Below are 16,314 nucleotides of genomic sequence, written 5' to 3' on the forward strand. Positions count from 1 at the left end.
CAACAAGTTGAAAATCTTGTATCTTTGATATCCCAAAAGTTTTGGCCCTCCCTTCCATCTGTAACTTTGGAAGTCCAGACTTCTTCCAGAAACTGTCAGAGTTAATCTCAGACGCATTCTCAGACGTTTTCCTTCAAGAATACTGGCTAAACCGCTTCTCAGCTTTTCTCTTTTGTGGAACTAAGGAAATTGATATTATTACCTTTCTCATCCAGCATGTCTCATTTCTCAAGTTCTTGTGAAGTCCATCCTTGACTCTTTCTGCAGCGATAAAGAGATTTTTTTCAGAAATTGCATTTCACAGCACCAGAACCACCAAGCTGGTCTCTCAGCAGCAATTTCTTGTTCAGGTTCATATCCTGTTTTTCCATTTCCTAGGTGCCATTGACATCCAAAATCACTGCTGCAACTATGAAGAATAAATAAAAAAAACTGCCCTTCCTGATTGTAATGCCACAAAGGGTGACATTTCTCTTCCCCTTAAACATAACCATCTCAGCTCAGGTGCTGTTCTAAATTACTTATTTAGGGTATCTTTAGACACAAAAGAGATTCCTCTAAAATAAAGTGACTGGCATGATCCTCTCATACTGTCCCTTCTCTTAATGGCTGGAGAGAGATCCTAAATGCCTGGTCATCTGAAAGTTAGGTGTTAGTCTATGTTAAATAAGAGGACTCCCATCTTCAAAACTGCACAAAATGGAACTTGTCAAATCTTATTCCTAAATATGATAAGCTCCGTTCTCAGCTGAAAAAGAAACCATAGGGAAACTCACACAGCTGATGCTGTGCATATCATAACTGTCTAGATTCAATGCCATATAAAGGTTTTTCATATCTCACTGCAGTACTTTTAAATATTTTAGTAAAATGTAGTCTGTCAACTTTAAAACTAATCCTTTTTGTTTTTCTGTTTACTGTATATAGGGCCTGTTGCATGGTGAAGTTTTTTGTTCAAGTTAAATGAGTTTTGTTATAAACTGTGTGTGCAGATCTCAAGTGATAGTCTTTTAATAGATGTCAGATACACTTTAATGTTACTCTCTTTTATTTCGGTAACGTTTTAATTAATTCATACTGATTGAATAAATGTACATTGAGACTTGTTTCCTAATGAGGGCACATTTAGAGGAAAGGTTTTGCATCATTCTGATATCCTGTGGGTAATTATATCCTAATTATATGGTGGGGGGGAAAAGTCTATAACTCAGTGCTGATATTGTTCATTGGACCCAATTAATTACATGCACATAATGAAAGTTCATGATAAGGTTGACTGGCAGTGAGTTTAAAAATCTTTAACTCAATTGAATCCTAGCCTACCAAGAGTTCAGAATTAGATCATAACCAGGTAAAAAGCTGGGTATTGGAATGAGATGAGTGAGTAGTGAAGAAAAGAGATTGGTCTCTCCTTATAATACAGCTTCTCTCCCCCCACCCCTTTATAAGGCAGAAAAGGAAAAATGCTAACATACATTTTGTCTTCTTCATTTCATGCCTTCCTTTACTTTGCTCTGTTTATTGATGAACACGTAAGATGTTCTAATTCATATTTAGGTTTGTAGAAAAGTAATTAGATTTTTCTGTTTCCCACCAAAATAGGTATAGCCTTGGATAATGACAAATCAACCAATAAAAGCCCTAGTATTTAATAAATATTTATTTATTTCATAATGTATGATGATTTTGAGTCTCCTATTGTTTATGTGAGTTTTACAATGAATTATTTTTTACTTAATTTCTAACATTGGTTTTTAAAATTGTAATTAAAACAGCTAATCATGGGCTAAAAAGAAAATTATGGAATAAATTGTAAACCATAAGGTACCCTGATTACAGTGTGAGTATTACTATATGGCAGTTATCACTGTGTCCATGGTAACCAGTTTATTTCAAAGAGGGAGGGTCTGGTGTAATATTGAAGACAAAAAGTGGAAAAAAAAAATTAAAATTGGATATGTTTCCTTCTGTTCAATTTTCAACTTCATTGTTCAGCATTCTGGGATAAATTGGTCATCTTCATAAAAAGTTTGGAACAACTCACTCTTTGTTTATTTTCTCTTATGGATTAATTTGGCTCTTCTTTTGTCTAGTGAAGATTTTTATAACTTTTTAGGACAAAATCATTTAAGCATAAGTTCTACTCATAAATATAGACTATATAGAGATAGAATTTTTTATACATAAAATATAGAGAGAATTTTCATATATATATGTATAATATATATATTTGTGTATATAATTTTCCTATATACATCTAATATAAAATACAATCATAAGTCAAATTCACTTGACCACATTTTAAAATGTAAATGGCTGTTTATTTTGGTGGAGGAAACAGATGTATCTGATTTAGGTTGGGTTTGAGTTGGTTTGGCATTTCATTATACAAGGTCATAAATGTTCAAAAGTCTTTTGTTTATAGCTAGTTCTATTTAGGTATGTAAAACAATATACACAACAGATTACAAATGTTTTAGCTAAGCAATGTGTCTTGTGCAACTAAACAATATACGTTATGATCTGTAGCTTCAAACTTTTGTGTAAATATAGCAAGTGTGTTGAGGTACTGGCAAAAAGTAATACAAAATTAAAGATAAAAATATTGTACAAGAATTTTCTTTGGCTGTCAGTATTTAGAAAGACTAGAAAGACTAGATAGCTAATGGCTGTGTTATAATTGTAGTCTAGTTCAATAGATATTTTTCCATGTCTGATAATATGTTTCACAAATACTGTTTTCCTGTGAGGTAGATAAATGTTACTCACATAGGAAAGCAGAGATGTAGAGAGAGAAAAAGAGAATCAGCAGTTGCTGGTTGAAGAATGAGCTTTCTAATCCCCTTTCTAATTGAAATCCTAAAATGATTCTTCTCTTTTTATTATAGTAGAGATCAGGTATAACTCAGTTGAATCCAAGCTCAACATGGAGCGCAGAAAGTCAGTGCAGTGTATAAGCATCTTTATGAGCAACTCGATCCTTTGAAGTTGAGTGTAGCCTTATTCTGAGTTTTTGAACGAAGATACTACAAAAAAAACCCCAGTTATTTGGATATATATTCTTCTGTGGGGAGGGAAATTTAAATCTGGTTGTTGAATATTAGGTAATGACATAGCAATTGATATAGATTTAACAAAAAAAACCAAAACACTTTTTTTCTTTTCAGTTGTCTATCATATTGCAGATTCAGTTCTCTAAGAATCTAAACCAGACTTGAAATATAATGGTGTGCTTATCTACACTAAGAGCTTTTTCATTTCTTTGAAGTCAGAAGGAAATTAATAATTGCCCTGGAGGAAAATGTATCTTCCTAACTAATTATCTGTTCGGCAAACACAGTTCAATGTTAAAATAATAAGATGCTGATAAACTGAAATGGCAGCCATTCAATCATTTTAAGTTATATCTAGTTGCCTGCCCACAACTTATCATGACTGTCTGTCCCTAAGTTTATTTCTTACATCCTCTCCCATCGTACTTTAACATGTTTTTATTTTCAAAATTCTTTTCCAACTCTTTTGTCTTTCTTAGATGATATATATAATTCCCAGCTATAGCCCAAGTTAATTTTAGGTTGCAAACTAAATTGAAAGTCTTGGGCCCTACACTTGGTGCATGTTGATGCATATATTGAATGGGTACAGCATGTAAGGCAAGTTATCTTCAGCCAACTAAATGAAGTAAGGCCGACCTGCTAAATGAGAAATACTCGATTGTGATTTTGATCTTAATTAAGACATATTAAACAATTAACGCAAAGTATATATATAAAATTACCACGTAGCGATTACTTCTTCAGAACAGTCTTGTGGTTAGTTATTTTGGAAGGTATTCTCAAATGACATTGTCTGTATTCCAGCCTTGTCTTTTTCCACATATGTTTGCTACTAGTAATATGGGTGACAAAATAACTCCTCCCGATTCACATAAAGTGAGGTGTGTTTTGGGGGGGGTTTAGATGTTGGTTTTGTGTTGGTTTTTTTGCTGCAAAGGTTTCTATCAAGGCGGCTCCAAGATAAATTAGAAGCCTTACCTTTCCTTTACAGTATGGGCATGTGCAGCTCACTGAGCAGTATTTTTGCCAGTGAATTGTTCACTGATCTTGTTCACAGGATGACTTTTAGCTTCAGCCCATGGATGTAGAGCATTGTGCTATGCCTCTGTGACCTTTCAAGGCATCATGTTGTGGTATCTGAGTAGTGGCCCTTCTGATTTAGTATGTACACAGGGTTAGAGCTGGAACTGTGGAGAAAATTTTATAAAGTAAATTTTCAAAACACTTTAGCACATCTAAGTCATAGTTAGTTGGATGTGGTATCTAATAGATATTACAGATAACTTGTTCTCCAGGTTTTGGGGATGGTGGCTTTTTTGCAGTTTTCGGAGTTTCTAAATCTTTGATTCTTTTTGGTTATTGTGTAACTCTGGACAGAAATTGCATCCCTTGGAGATCCCATGTCATTAAACAACATAGCTCTAAGGAATCATGGAGGAACCTTCCTCCAAGTTCCTTTAAAAAAACCCAAAGCGTCAGTTTGGTATTCAAGTCACACACTTAAACTTCTATGGCCTTCATTCTGCAAACATCTGAGGATACCGTTACACAGTATTCCATGCATTCCATCTGATCTTCCATGACCAGGTTCCTCTGATCAATGTCTTTCAAGCTTCAGAGTTCTAAAATAAGATATTTTTTTTTATTACTGTTTCAGTTTATGCGTATTAGCATAGAATTTGGTTCTCTCCTTATGCACTCCCATCCCCAAGTTGAGCTTTAGGCTCTATCCCTCATCTTGAAAGCATATGGTATAGAAGAGATAATTATCATACAGAAGGAATCTCAAATTTTCAGTAGTTATTTGACAAACTGTGTAATGGTATTAACCATTCACTAATGGCTTTACAATCCTATTTGAAGTATAAATAAATTGTTGTTTAATGTATAAAATAAATTGATTTAGATAATCTCAGCTATGTAAGAAATAATCCAGAAAAATATATTTGCACTTATTGATTAAGAGACAAGGTGAGAAAAAGCAATTTATGCTGCGTTGGCACTGGATTCTGTGTTAGCAGTTAAAATGTAAAGAGGTAACTATTTAGTAAGCCATTAGTTACTTCATCTGTTTTCTTGTAATAGCTTTGATAGAGTATGATATTTCTAAATGTCAGTGGAAAAGGAAAAGACTGTACTTCTATATAAAGGAAGAGTAGAAATACTTTTTGAGGATGAATGTTATACAGCTTGTCAGTTGTAGTCGAAGAAAGCTTTTTAAATAAGATTCCTCACTTTGGATGAGGAGTTAAAGACTTGGAAGATAAAATAAAAAGAATACTCCCCACGTATGAAGTAGTTCTTTTCACTATTCAAAAGAATATAGTCCTCAGGTTTTCTAATATTTTTAGCTGGTGATAAAATGATCCCACACATACTTCCCAGAATATAAATTATATAATATGACAGCCAAAACGTTGGGGGAGTACAGTTGTGCAAATGTGTAAAAAAGCGCCGCGTACGTTTGTTGTTAAGTACAACTGTTGCAAGGTAACATTCCTCATGAGCTTCTCTCCATGGCCCTTGCTGTCCCAGCTGTTCGGTGTTGCAGCCTAATGTTCTCTTTTTCCAACAGACGCTACCCACTTTAGGAGGTTTGCTCCCTGAGGTGCGTAACGGGAGGCATCCATGTACGCACGAGTACTAACAGATCGTGATATTGTATATTCTTCTTGCTATAAAAGTGCATTTTGGGGCTGAACTAAAAATCTAAATATGGTATTCTGTGTTGTCATTTGAAAGGCCTTGTCTTATTTATCAATTCTTTTTTATTATTTGGATGGATAAGGGATAGATACAATTGAATAGTTCCTATCTGACAGTGATCTCTCTGGAGCAATACTTGAACGATAGAAGCTCCAGTTAATGGACACTGACTTCAGAGTGAAAGTTCAAGGGGAGAAAAAAGGCATGAGAGGTGCAAAAATGGGTGGAAAATTTTTTTCTTGTGGTAAGTACTATTTGGAAAGGTATGTGCTGTGGCACATACCAAAAGAACAGAAAAGCTTGATTCTTTGAGCCATCAAAATGTACAATAGCTTTTAAAATGCTGTATTCAGTATCTCTATCAACCTCATGCATGTCCACTAAACAAAATGGTTCATAGATACGTTTATCATTTTGTATGCTTTAATTAACAAGATATTAAATACAGCACAACTGTTGTAGAAATGTTTCTTACCTTGCAAAATAAATTTTTGCATTTTGTAAAACCATTTATTCAATGCATGTCGAATTTGACTTAACACTGCTAGAATTTGTAGGCTATTATCCACAGATGATTTTATTAAACTGTTATTATCTCATTAAAAAATTACACTGTTTAGTTCCTGACACTCTCGGATAGCATAGTAATGTTATAGTTCCTGAAAGAAAGTTATTCAAACAGTCATGTACAACTGGATTAGAAAGACAGCTTTCTATTTCATATATAAAACAAAGTATCTGGGCAAGAACATTTTAAAGATTTTTTTTTTTTTTAAATGGTAAATCTTTTTTGTGTTCCATTAATAGATTTATTCAGTAAAATTAAGACACACATCATTATATTATTTCATACAAACTATAAGTTAGATCCTTGCTGGTGTGACACGTTTCTAAAAATTACAGGACTTATAACTCTAGGAAATCTAGAATCTTCTATCAGCTTCTTCAGAAACATTTCAGAGAGCACTATTGGCACAGGTAGTGACATGTATTGTATGCATATAAGATGCGTGCTACCAAATACTTTATTTGTACTTTCTTCAAAAGTCATCATTGAAGGAAGCAGACCTTCGATTATAATGAGGTCAGGTATCCATATTTGATTTTTTAAATAACATTCTAGACAACTCAGTATCATTAATATACTTTTTGCTTCATATTGTATGAGGTGTATGGCCTAATCTTGTGTAGTCACTGCTTAGGAGAAGCTGTCTTTGTCTGTGAGTCAAGCAATTGTTTTACTTATGGGACAGGTAATACAAATTGGAAAAGCAATGCTGCTAATGCAGCAGTCACAGAGCCAGGGCCAGCTGAGGGTATTTGTATTGCTGTGTCTATATCATGCTGGAACAAAAAAAACGATATCCAAAACTTTGCTTGAGGTAATTGTTACTGCATTTTGCTTGTAAGTGATTGATAACAGCCATTTTGGGTACTCTAGTAAGCATCCTTTATGTAAAGAGAGTTCTCAGCAGTGTATAAATACTTTTCCTCTAAGTAATAGCATGATATAAGCAAGATTTTTAGTGCGACACTTCATAAGTAGGCCTCTTTTGAACAGTGGGTTTTTTAACCTCCCTAAATGCACATACTCAGTGTACTGGATCTGTTCCTTACTGTTACCTGCGTTCCTGATGTCTGATTTTTTTTTGAAGATGTTTCAATATCCAAGAGCCAGATTTGGCCGTAATATAAAATCCTGTTTAACATGGTATGCTTACTTTTTGTAAAATGTAGTGACTTTTAACGGTGGTTATTTGCAAAATTGTTTAAAACCCCAAAGCTGCTCCTTATATATGTAATGAAGTGTGAAGAATCCTTCATACTAAAGTTACTTACTCTCTATCCTTGGCACTAACCAATACCATTGTGCATTAATGTTTTGTGTTAGTTCACAAATGTTATTCTGTTTGGATGCCTTATCCTAGTTCTAGTTTCTAAGAAGTCATCAAATAACGAAGTGCAGAGTCAGTGATTTCTTAGGCACTAATATGGACGGTGTTTGTCTGTGTTTTGAAGGTTAAAGCTGAAGTGAATAGCTCTAATTGCTTTTACTGTTTTGTGTTTAAAGCAATGACGTTGTAGTCTAGACTCTTGGACCTCCTTTTGAGCTGATCAAGTTACTTCAATCAACTAACCTTCTAGGAATCTCACTGTGTATGGGAAATAGTGTAGACGCCACTTTTTTCTTTTTTTCTTCTGTGGCGTAAGTTTGTCAGTCCTTTTATAGGAAACGTGATCATATTGCCACCGTTCACCAAAGCATTTGGTTACCCAAAGCAGCCTGGGATGACTTGGACCACTCTTTGCATCAGGACTAGATTGAGGCTGTGTCAGCCTCAAATTTTAAGGGTACTAAAGATGGTATAAAAACAGTGGTGGTCCATGTCTGCATTAGAAGGCAGCGTATTAAGCTGGGAGTTATTCCCTTCCTGCCACAGAATCTGTGTCAATGTTTCTTGCCAGTTTAAACTGCTCCAGAAAGAGTGGCATGGATTAATTGCTAATGCAATCCCTAAGGCCTTATCAGAGGTAGCACAGAGATGGGTTTGGCCTGGTATGGAACAGAAATGGTAACATTTAATGAACTGATTACTGAGTGCAGTTGCAGGGGGTGCAACAGTGTCCTTCATGCTCCTTTGTAGTGCAGCAGCTTTGTGCCAGCCCATTCCCCTGACTAGTTTAAAGCCTCCTTGCACTTGTGAAGTGAGGAGAGTGACTGGGGTGCAGTCGGGATTGGGGACACTGATTCTATTTGATAAACATCTGCTGCCTTAATTTGTGGTGCATTTTTGGACAACCTAAAAGGACATGCTGGGTGCAGTTTATAAATAGGATAAATGAAATACAAAGAGCAAGGACTTTTTTCAGTTCTCTGAAATGACCTGACTACAGTTCAAAATATAATTACGGCAACATACTTCTGAGCTTTCCTCTTTCAAATAACCATCTGATTGTGCGTGTATCAGCATCAAAAGTTGCCAATGGCTTTGAATCTGATGTAGATTCTGGTTTCTTTCTGATACAAAATACAAATTTTATAAAAAGCCACTCAGACAATTGACTATGGTACATTTAGGATAGGTATATTTTGCCAAAGTGGTTAAGTACTCTTGAAGCATCCAACCTCTGCTAGCAGTTAGGATGTCATTTTGATAAATTACTGATCTCTTATCAATGTGCTTATTAAGCGATCAAGTATTTTGTATGATCGGCTTTCAAGTTTCAGAATGCCATCCCGGCAATGTCGGATTATCTTTTCACATCATTGCATTAATTTGTGTTGTGACTGCACACTTTTCATCCATCTATTGCCTAGTCATTATGGAATGTCCAGGCACATAGATAGATGTTATGTGAAGTGGCCAGACATTGTGTAATAACTTGACTGAGATATCATTTTCATTAAAGCAGAATCTGACATTACTCTCTAGTCAAAAAACAACTTTGTGGAGGCACAGTCTCAGTTACAGTTGTGTAGCATTATACAATGTGTTAAAATATTCCATTTTCTCCTTTTCTCTTCCTTTTTCAAGGAAAGACAGGCAACAGTGAAAAAAGAAAAGAGTTGCCCCCAGCAGATGAACAAACTGGGAGAGCGGAACAAAATGCAAAGAGCGAATTCCGTCACCGTAGATGGACAAGGTCTTCAGGTGTGATTATTGTTATTTTAATTTTAAGAAGATCCTTGTAGGTATGAAGACAATGATAGAATCTTTAATGTGAAATATATCCTATACATTCACTCTTCTAATATTTCACTTTTACATATTTAAAAATGCAATAGGTAAATTCTTCCATCTGTACAGGAATGCTGCGGTGCAGATCTGCTTCTCGTGTGCTTGGTAGGATTTCCTAAGACATTAAGGAGGAGGGAAAACTAGCTCTAAAACAGCTATATTGTGGGGTGAAGTTGAACATATATGATGCTGCTTTATTTCCTCTGGAGTTAAATGATGAGCATGATAACATCGTGATAATCATTTAATACACATAGTTGACTGTTCTCTGTATCTTTTGATGTGTTGCAGTTGAGGGTTCAGTAAAATGTAAAAGATTCCATTACCATATATCATATGTTGTATAGCTCATAATTATTTCATTATATACTTTATTGTGTCAGGACGGAAATGCTTATTTTATTGTTTCATCTTTTTAGGTTAGTGACACATTCTTATTATGACAACTCAAAGAAAAGGGAGAAAAAAAAAACAAACAAAAAAAAAACCTTAAAACCTATGCAGTCACCTGGCTGCTCCATTGATGGTCTAGTAGGATATTACAGTGATCATTATCCATGGCTTTCAAGGTTCTCTTCCTGTACTTACCATCCTCATAGGCTGCATTGCTATCTGGATCATCTGTGACAGAGCATGAAGCAAAAAGCCGAGAGTATTCATCAACAGAAAGCTCAAGTTCTGTCGATTCCATCTCAGTATGACTAATAAACCAGTGCTAAAGGAAGCCCACAGAGTTTTCTAGCTTTTGGATGATATCCATGCAATTCCAGTGAGCTCAACTGCTCTAGATACAGGAGCATCTTTGGCATCTCCTTTCAGTAGCAGTGCCACGTATCATTATGAATTTTGGTTTTACCCCAAGCAGTAGATAGCTTATGCTTATAGTATATTTTCAGGTATTTTTCAAGCCTCTGTTTCCCACTCTGGTCTGTTCAAAATAGCAGAATACTAGCACCACCGACTCTTTCGCTTACAACCTTAAATTATTAAGATTTCTTCTTTCAGATAATTAGGGCATAAATTTTTCTATAAGTTTGTTAGTATGATCCAAAGCTTATGTTCTATCTTCTTTTTCCAAGCCTAGGATTCATCATTACTTTCATTTATTATTGCTTGAGAAGGAGAGAAAGAAACAGTGAGGACTAAGGTCGTAGAATAGTTATTGAATGGATTTGAGGTGTTTTCTGAAGTGCTTCGTGTTGTTCTGTAATGCCACATCTATAACGTAGTGCACTATGATGTAATCATAGCGATAACATAAGAAATAATTCTGCAGTAATTTGCTGATTATACTGTGGGGTTTTTTCTCTGTTGGATAAAATTGGTTTCAAGTAACAGGAACCCATCTTAGCACCAACTATTAAATTTTTGATCAGTATCAATAATGATAACCTGATCGTTGTAAGGCTGAGTGGACCTTAAAGGATACCATAGTGAAAGGCTGGGATCAGTGAGATTGCTAGTGTTTTTTTCACTCACAGATTGTATAATTTTGGAACAATTTCCACAATGATGTAAGTGTCCATAAATATAACTGGTAATTAATGTTAGTATTTTGCCTAAAGATAGTCTGGAGCAAAAAATTGCTGTAGCTGACCGAAGTGTACTACTCCAATTCTCCCATATTTAGCCAAAGCATGCTACTCTGATTCTAATACTCTGATTTTGCTGGCATGGTTTCATTTTAACATGATCTTCAGTGAACAAGAACAGAATTTTTGTGACCTTTTTTTGGAACCTTCTTTATTCAGAAAACTTGATTGTTATGTTAATTGCATTTGTTTATGTTTTAAGTTCCTGAGATAATATATCAAAGATACCCAGCAAATCTTCATACTACTCCTTTGAGACCTCTGTTTTCAGTATGGGAGAAGCTACATAGAATTTATAGAATCACTCCACCACCATTTTTTTAAAAAAAAAACCCAAACTTTAAATCACTTGTCCAATAATTTTGTGGAGATTGCCTTTAAATCGTGCTAGATTAGGGTGTGAAAATATTCACCAATTTATTTTAAACCTTTAGTTGCATTGTTTATTATATGGAAAAATCTACATTATCTAGAAAAGTAATTTGGAAAAGCTGTTAGAAATTAATTGAAAGTGTCCTTATTTTGGAATTGAGAGGAATACAAACTGGTTATTAAATTTTATTTTTTTTGATGGTCCTAAACCTTCTACTTCTAATAATATGGTTAAGTTTTGAAATAAAAGATTTAAAATAGAAATAAGTTCATCATTTAGCTTTTGTTGAGAAAAGTATCAAGACCAAACCTTCCTTCCATCAGACGGCAGTGAGCAGATAACTTAGTGGCAGTGGAGATCTGCACGACTTAAAGACAATTAATCATAGTTAAGCACATTCATCTTACTTCTTTCTAGCTAACCAGCATAATGATCAGGATTATTATTTCTAATTAGAGGAAGTAATAGATCATGTATAACCTTAGGATGAGTCTCATTAATTAACCTGCGTCCTAAAGGAGTTCAGTAGGTAGTCCATCTCTGTCACAATGAGCACCATTGGTTTACACTTAGTTCACAGGAACAAACATCATGGGAATTGGCTAAATAACTAAAATTGATTAAAACAGTAGATAAAAATTAAATATATGACAAACTTCACTACATCCTGTGATTTGATATATGTTTCAACATACAGCACTTTACTATAACAACATACTGTGCCAGAATGTGATACTGTGTTGGTTTTATGCTAGGTTTAATTCCACCGAGTTTGCTGGAGTTTTTCGTTATTTGTTGTATATATTGGAGCAGGTTCGGATCCATTGTTTGTGAAGTTATGGATGGAGTTGACACACTAGTGCTTAACACTTCCTCCTAGAAGTGCTTTTAGATAGGACTATATGCCTATGTCTATAGGATGCCTGTAAGACTCCTTAGCTATCATGTTTCTCAAGTTTTGCCTTACATTTATGAAATTACATTTTATGAAATCTTCAGCTGAAAAGATTTTGTTATTTCAGGAATTATGAATAAGGATTTCATGCTAGAGCTTTCAATGTATCATTTTGAAACAGACAGTCTAAGCTTCGTCTCTGAAGTTGTTAGTGCATGACTTTGGAGATATTGGCTTTGAACTCTTCATATACTTTTAAACATTCTAGAATTGATATATGTCTAAAAGTGATAATTTTAAATATGTACAGTCTAACTTTATGGTTTAAAAACAGATATTAGAGAGAGATCATCTGATCTAATTTTTTTATGTTCTTCAAGTCTACAGAGCAAAGGCAGCGAACACCCACGTCTTAAACTATCTGAATGTGCAGACTAATACTGCTACTTTGAAGGAGGGTGTTAGTTTGGGAAGCTAAACATTAATGTGAACATGTAAAACATTCCATGCACAAAAGAATTAAAACACATGATAGAAGTCATTGTTTCTTCCACTATATCCTCCTCTCCATTCTTTTCCTCAGGCTTGTCCTTCTTCCATGTGTTTTCTCCTTTACTTTTTAAATTTTTTCAGCTTTCTAAGGTGTTTAAAGCAACTAATTATTGTTGCATTTCTTAAATGTTAAGAGGTGTGTGATTTCATACTGTATTAAATATTGCAGGTTTCTGTTATTTAAAAAAAAAAAAATGAATTTTTCTGTCAAGTTTAAAATTTCATATAGCTATATTTGACCTTCATAATACAGTGTCATTTCTCACTACAGCTTCTTCATAGCTTTTTCCATAGGAAATTACTGTCAGGATCAGTCATGCATTTCTTGCATTTAAAGTTTTCTTCTCTATTAATGGATGTAACCTATATATATCAATATTGCAATGGAATTATAGGTTAAAATGGCATTGCAGCTGTAAGACAGACAGCTAGCATTTAAAAAAAAAACAAACAAAACACTTGCAATTTTGTGGCAAATTAATGAAGTAAGGATTATTGCAAATTATGGAATTGCTTCCAGCTGGATTACATAGCATAACATAGAGTTTGCATTAAGCTTTTTGTTTTCTGTCTACTATAGGAAAAAATGAATGCAACACACAGCATTAATGAGTGGCTGTGTTATTCCCTTCTTTTAGATCACTCCAGTTCCAGGCACTCATCCACTTTTAGTTTTTGTCAATCCTAAAAGTGGTGGGAAACAAGGAGAAAGGTAAGGTTTTATCTTTTTTTCTTTTTTTCTCCCTCTCTTTCTCTATGCTGATCTCTGTGACATGTTTAAAAATGAGTGTTAAAAGTTTGTATATGAAAAGAAATCCAACATTCTATACTGTTATGTCTCGCACATGAGCATCCCATTGCTCTGTTTAGAAGAGGTGCGCACTAGCATGTAGTTATACATTCTGCAGTTAAAAATGAGAATGAGTTTGATAGAACACTTTTGTTTCACATCAGAAAAAGTAGCTATGATCAGTGTATGGTTTTGTGTGATTTGCATGAAGATGTGAGTTGCTATTTTTTCCATTGCAACTTTGAAGTTATAACAGTTTTCTTTTAATCTCTGTAATAATTATGCAGACAGGCCAATAATTTAAATTGGAAACAATATTCCGTTTTCTAATATATGACTGGCCTTTCAAAGATTTAGTGAGTAGACTCTCCATCCTCTTCATAAGATTTCCTACAGTGAAGAAACCTTTTGATTTCTGTAGATAGGAAGCATTCTAACAGTACAGTTATATACTAAAGTCCAATCACACAAACTTTAAAGACATGCTTAATTTTATATATGTCAGCAATTACATTGATTTAAATTCAAAATGCCTCATTTTATGTTCAAATGTTAGTGTATCAGAGACATGATAAAATAGAGGTAAGGAGCATTCTCCTACTAATCTGTCCATCAGTCTCAGGCATAAATACTGAATTAGTTACCCCCTGAGCAGGTTTTTCAGAGTGTACTTCAGAATCACAGACACTAACAATATGGCCATTTTTGATCATCACATAAATCCCCAAATTTTTGTAGCTGTGCGTACCATGTCAGTACTGTAATTTATCCTTCAAGCCTTGAAAAATGTTACAGTCTTTTGGCCAAGATCAGGCTGAAGATGGCACCTATTGATATGGGTGACGTGGGATCCGAAAAGCACAAAAAAAGGGATCCAGTGTGATTCTAAAGCTTGGAGCCAAGCAAGTAAACTGCACGTCGGTCGTCTTTCCCTACCTCTTCCCCACTACCTCCATTAGATTACTTCTTTCAAACAGTGTCCCTTAAAGTAAACTGAGAGAAGGGACAAAATCCTTCAGGGTAGATGTTAGGAGGATTCTCAGAGCTGAAGATTGTGTAGCCAAAACTGCATTCCAAGACCTCTGAGAGAACAGATTATCATTTAGGAGCGGATTATGTAATCCTTGGACTGGTATACTTAGATGCCAGCAATGCCAACAACGTTAGTTGTGTCAAAGGCAGTTAATGATCTAACAGATTCATTCTAAACAGTTTCAAGAACGTGCTTTTGCAATCACAACAGAGCGATACGAGCCATCCTGAGCACTCATGTTTCAGACATGGTAGTGGTGTGAGATAGCCCTGGTCTTCTGTGCAGTCAGGGGCATTGTGGAAAGTAACGCACTAGTACTCAGGTTGATTTTTTTTATAGTGCCGATATGAAGTGAGTGGATCTGGGATCCAGTTTGGAATTATATAGGTGAGAGGCAGGTCAGAGAGCTGCACTTACATAGTTAGTTATAACCTGGAAACAATGTAATGAAATGCTGTTTCACAGCTTTCAGTTCCCACCTCGTAATTGGTATCAAGTGTTACTGTCTGAATGAACTTAATGCACGAGGGATGTCATTTAATGTTAGATATTCTCCAGGGTATAAGCAAATTTAAAACCTGATCCCCTTCCCAGGCTCCTATTCCCATGCATGTATTGCAGTCTAACACTTCTCAGTTTATGTTAATGCAACTGTTACTGAGGCCAAGCAGATCACAGGAATGTTTTGAATTTAAAAAATGAACATACACGCTTCATGCACTAACTCCGTTACCTACAAGTGTCATTTCACAATAAAGAGTATAGTATGAGGGCAGCCACCAGCAACTGAGCATAGTGAAGTATGAGAACCCCTTAAGTTGGCTTTGATACCACACAAAATAAAATGTTAAATTGCATACTAATGTACCAAGGTTGCACTCGATATTTCTGTGTTAGGAGAAGTGCATCAGAAGGTTAACTGCATAATCATATAAACATATCTCAAGTCATTCACCAGCAGAAGATTCTATCTCATGATTATATCTAAAACTAGATTCAAAAAGGTTAAAAAAAGTCCACATATGGAGTATCTAATGAGAAGGGGGTTGCCGGTCTTATTAATGTTTCATATCGATACCCGTAACATAAGAAAATTATAAAATAAGGATGTTAAGAGTGCATATTATCTCGAAGATTTAATCTAAGGGATGAAAACATTTTCAGGGAACAATAATATTTAACTTTTTTCCTTTTCCTGGATTTTATCTGGCTGCTCTACAGTCAGTAATCAGAAAGAGAATCTCATATTCCCCACCCCCACTTTTGTGGCAGATATATGTTGTGAAAAGTAAAATCACAGGACATTTGAAGACATAAATAGCTTTGAAAAATGCAGTTATGGTGATTCAAGTCAGGGTTTTTGATTATAGCGATTTTTTTAATCTGCTCAGGTATTGAGAGGCTAGGAGTAGAGGATATGCTGTAACAAAAGTAAGATTTCCACAGCAGTGAGAGGGTAAACACCACCCCCCTTCCCAACCTACTAATTTTTATAGGTGAGAATTTCATTATCTTGACTCATTCAGATTAAGGTGATCTTTTACCGAAAGCTATTCTTCAGTCTTTACTTTGGATTT

At 34.9% G+C, this 16,314-nt stretch overlaps 1 protein-coding gene across 5 annotated transcripts in view; it reads left to right on the forward strand.

Annotated features, from left to right (window-relative positions):
• Positions 1 to 16,314, forward strand: part of DGKB (diacylglycerol kinase beta) — a 364,246-nt gene that overhangs the window by 120,180 nt on the left and 227,752 nt on the right. For all 5 annotated transcript variants that reach the window (XM_054192842.1, XM_054192841.1, XM_054192843.1 and 2 more), the window contains exons 14-15: positions 9,299 to 9,415; positions 13,553 to 13,626. In XM_054192842.1, the coding sequence (XP_054048817.1) occupies positions 9,299 to 9,415; positions 13,553 to 13,626 (191 nt within the window). The remainder of the gene's footprint in view (positions 1 to 9,298; positions 9,416 to 13,552; positions 13,627 to 16,314) is intronic.

This window comes from Rissa tridactyla, chromosome 2, assembly GCF_028500815.1.
Source record: "Rissa tridactyla isolate bRisTri1 chromosome 2, bRisTri1.patW.cur.20221130, whole genome shotgun sequence".
In the NCBI taxonomy this organism is placed as follows: Eukaryota; Metazoa; Chordata; class Aves; order Charadriiformes; family Laridae; genus Rissa; species Rissa tridactyla.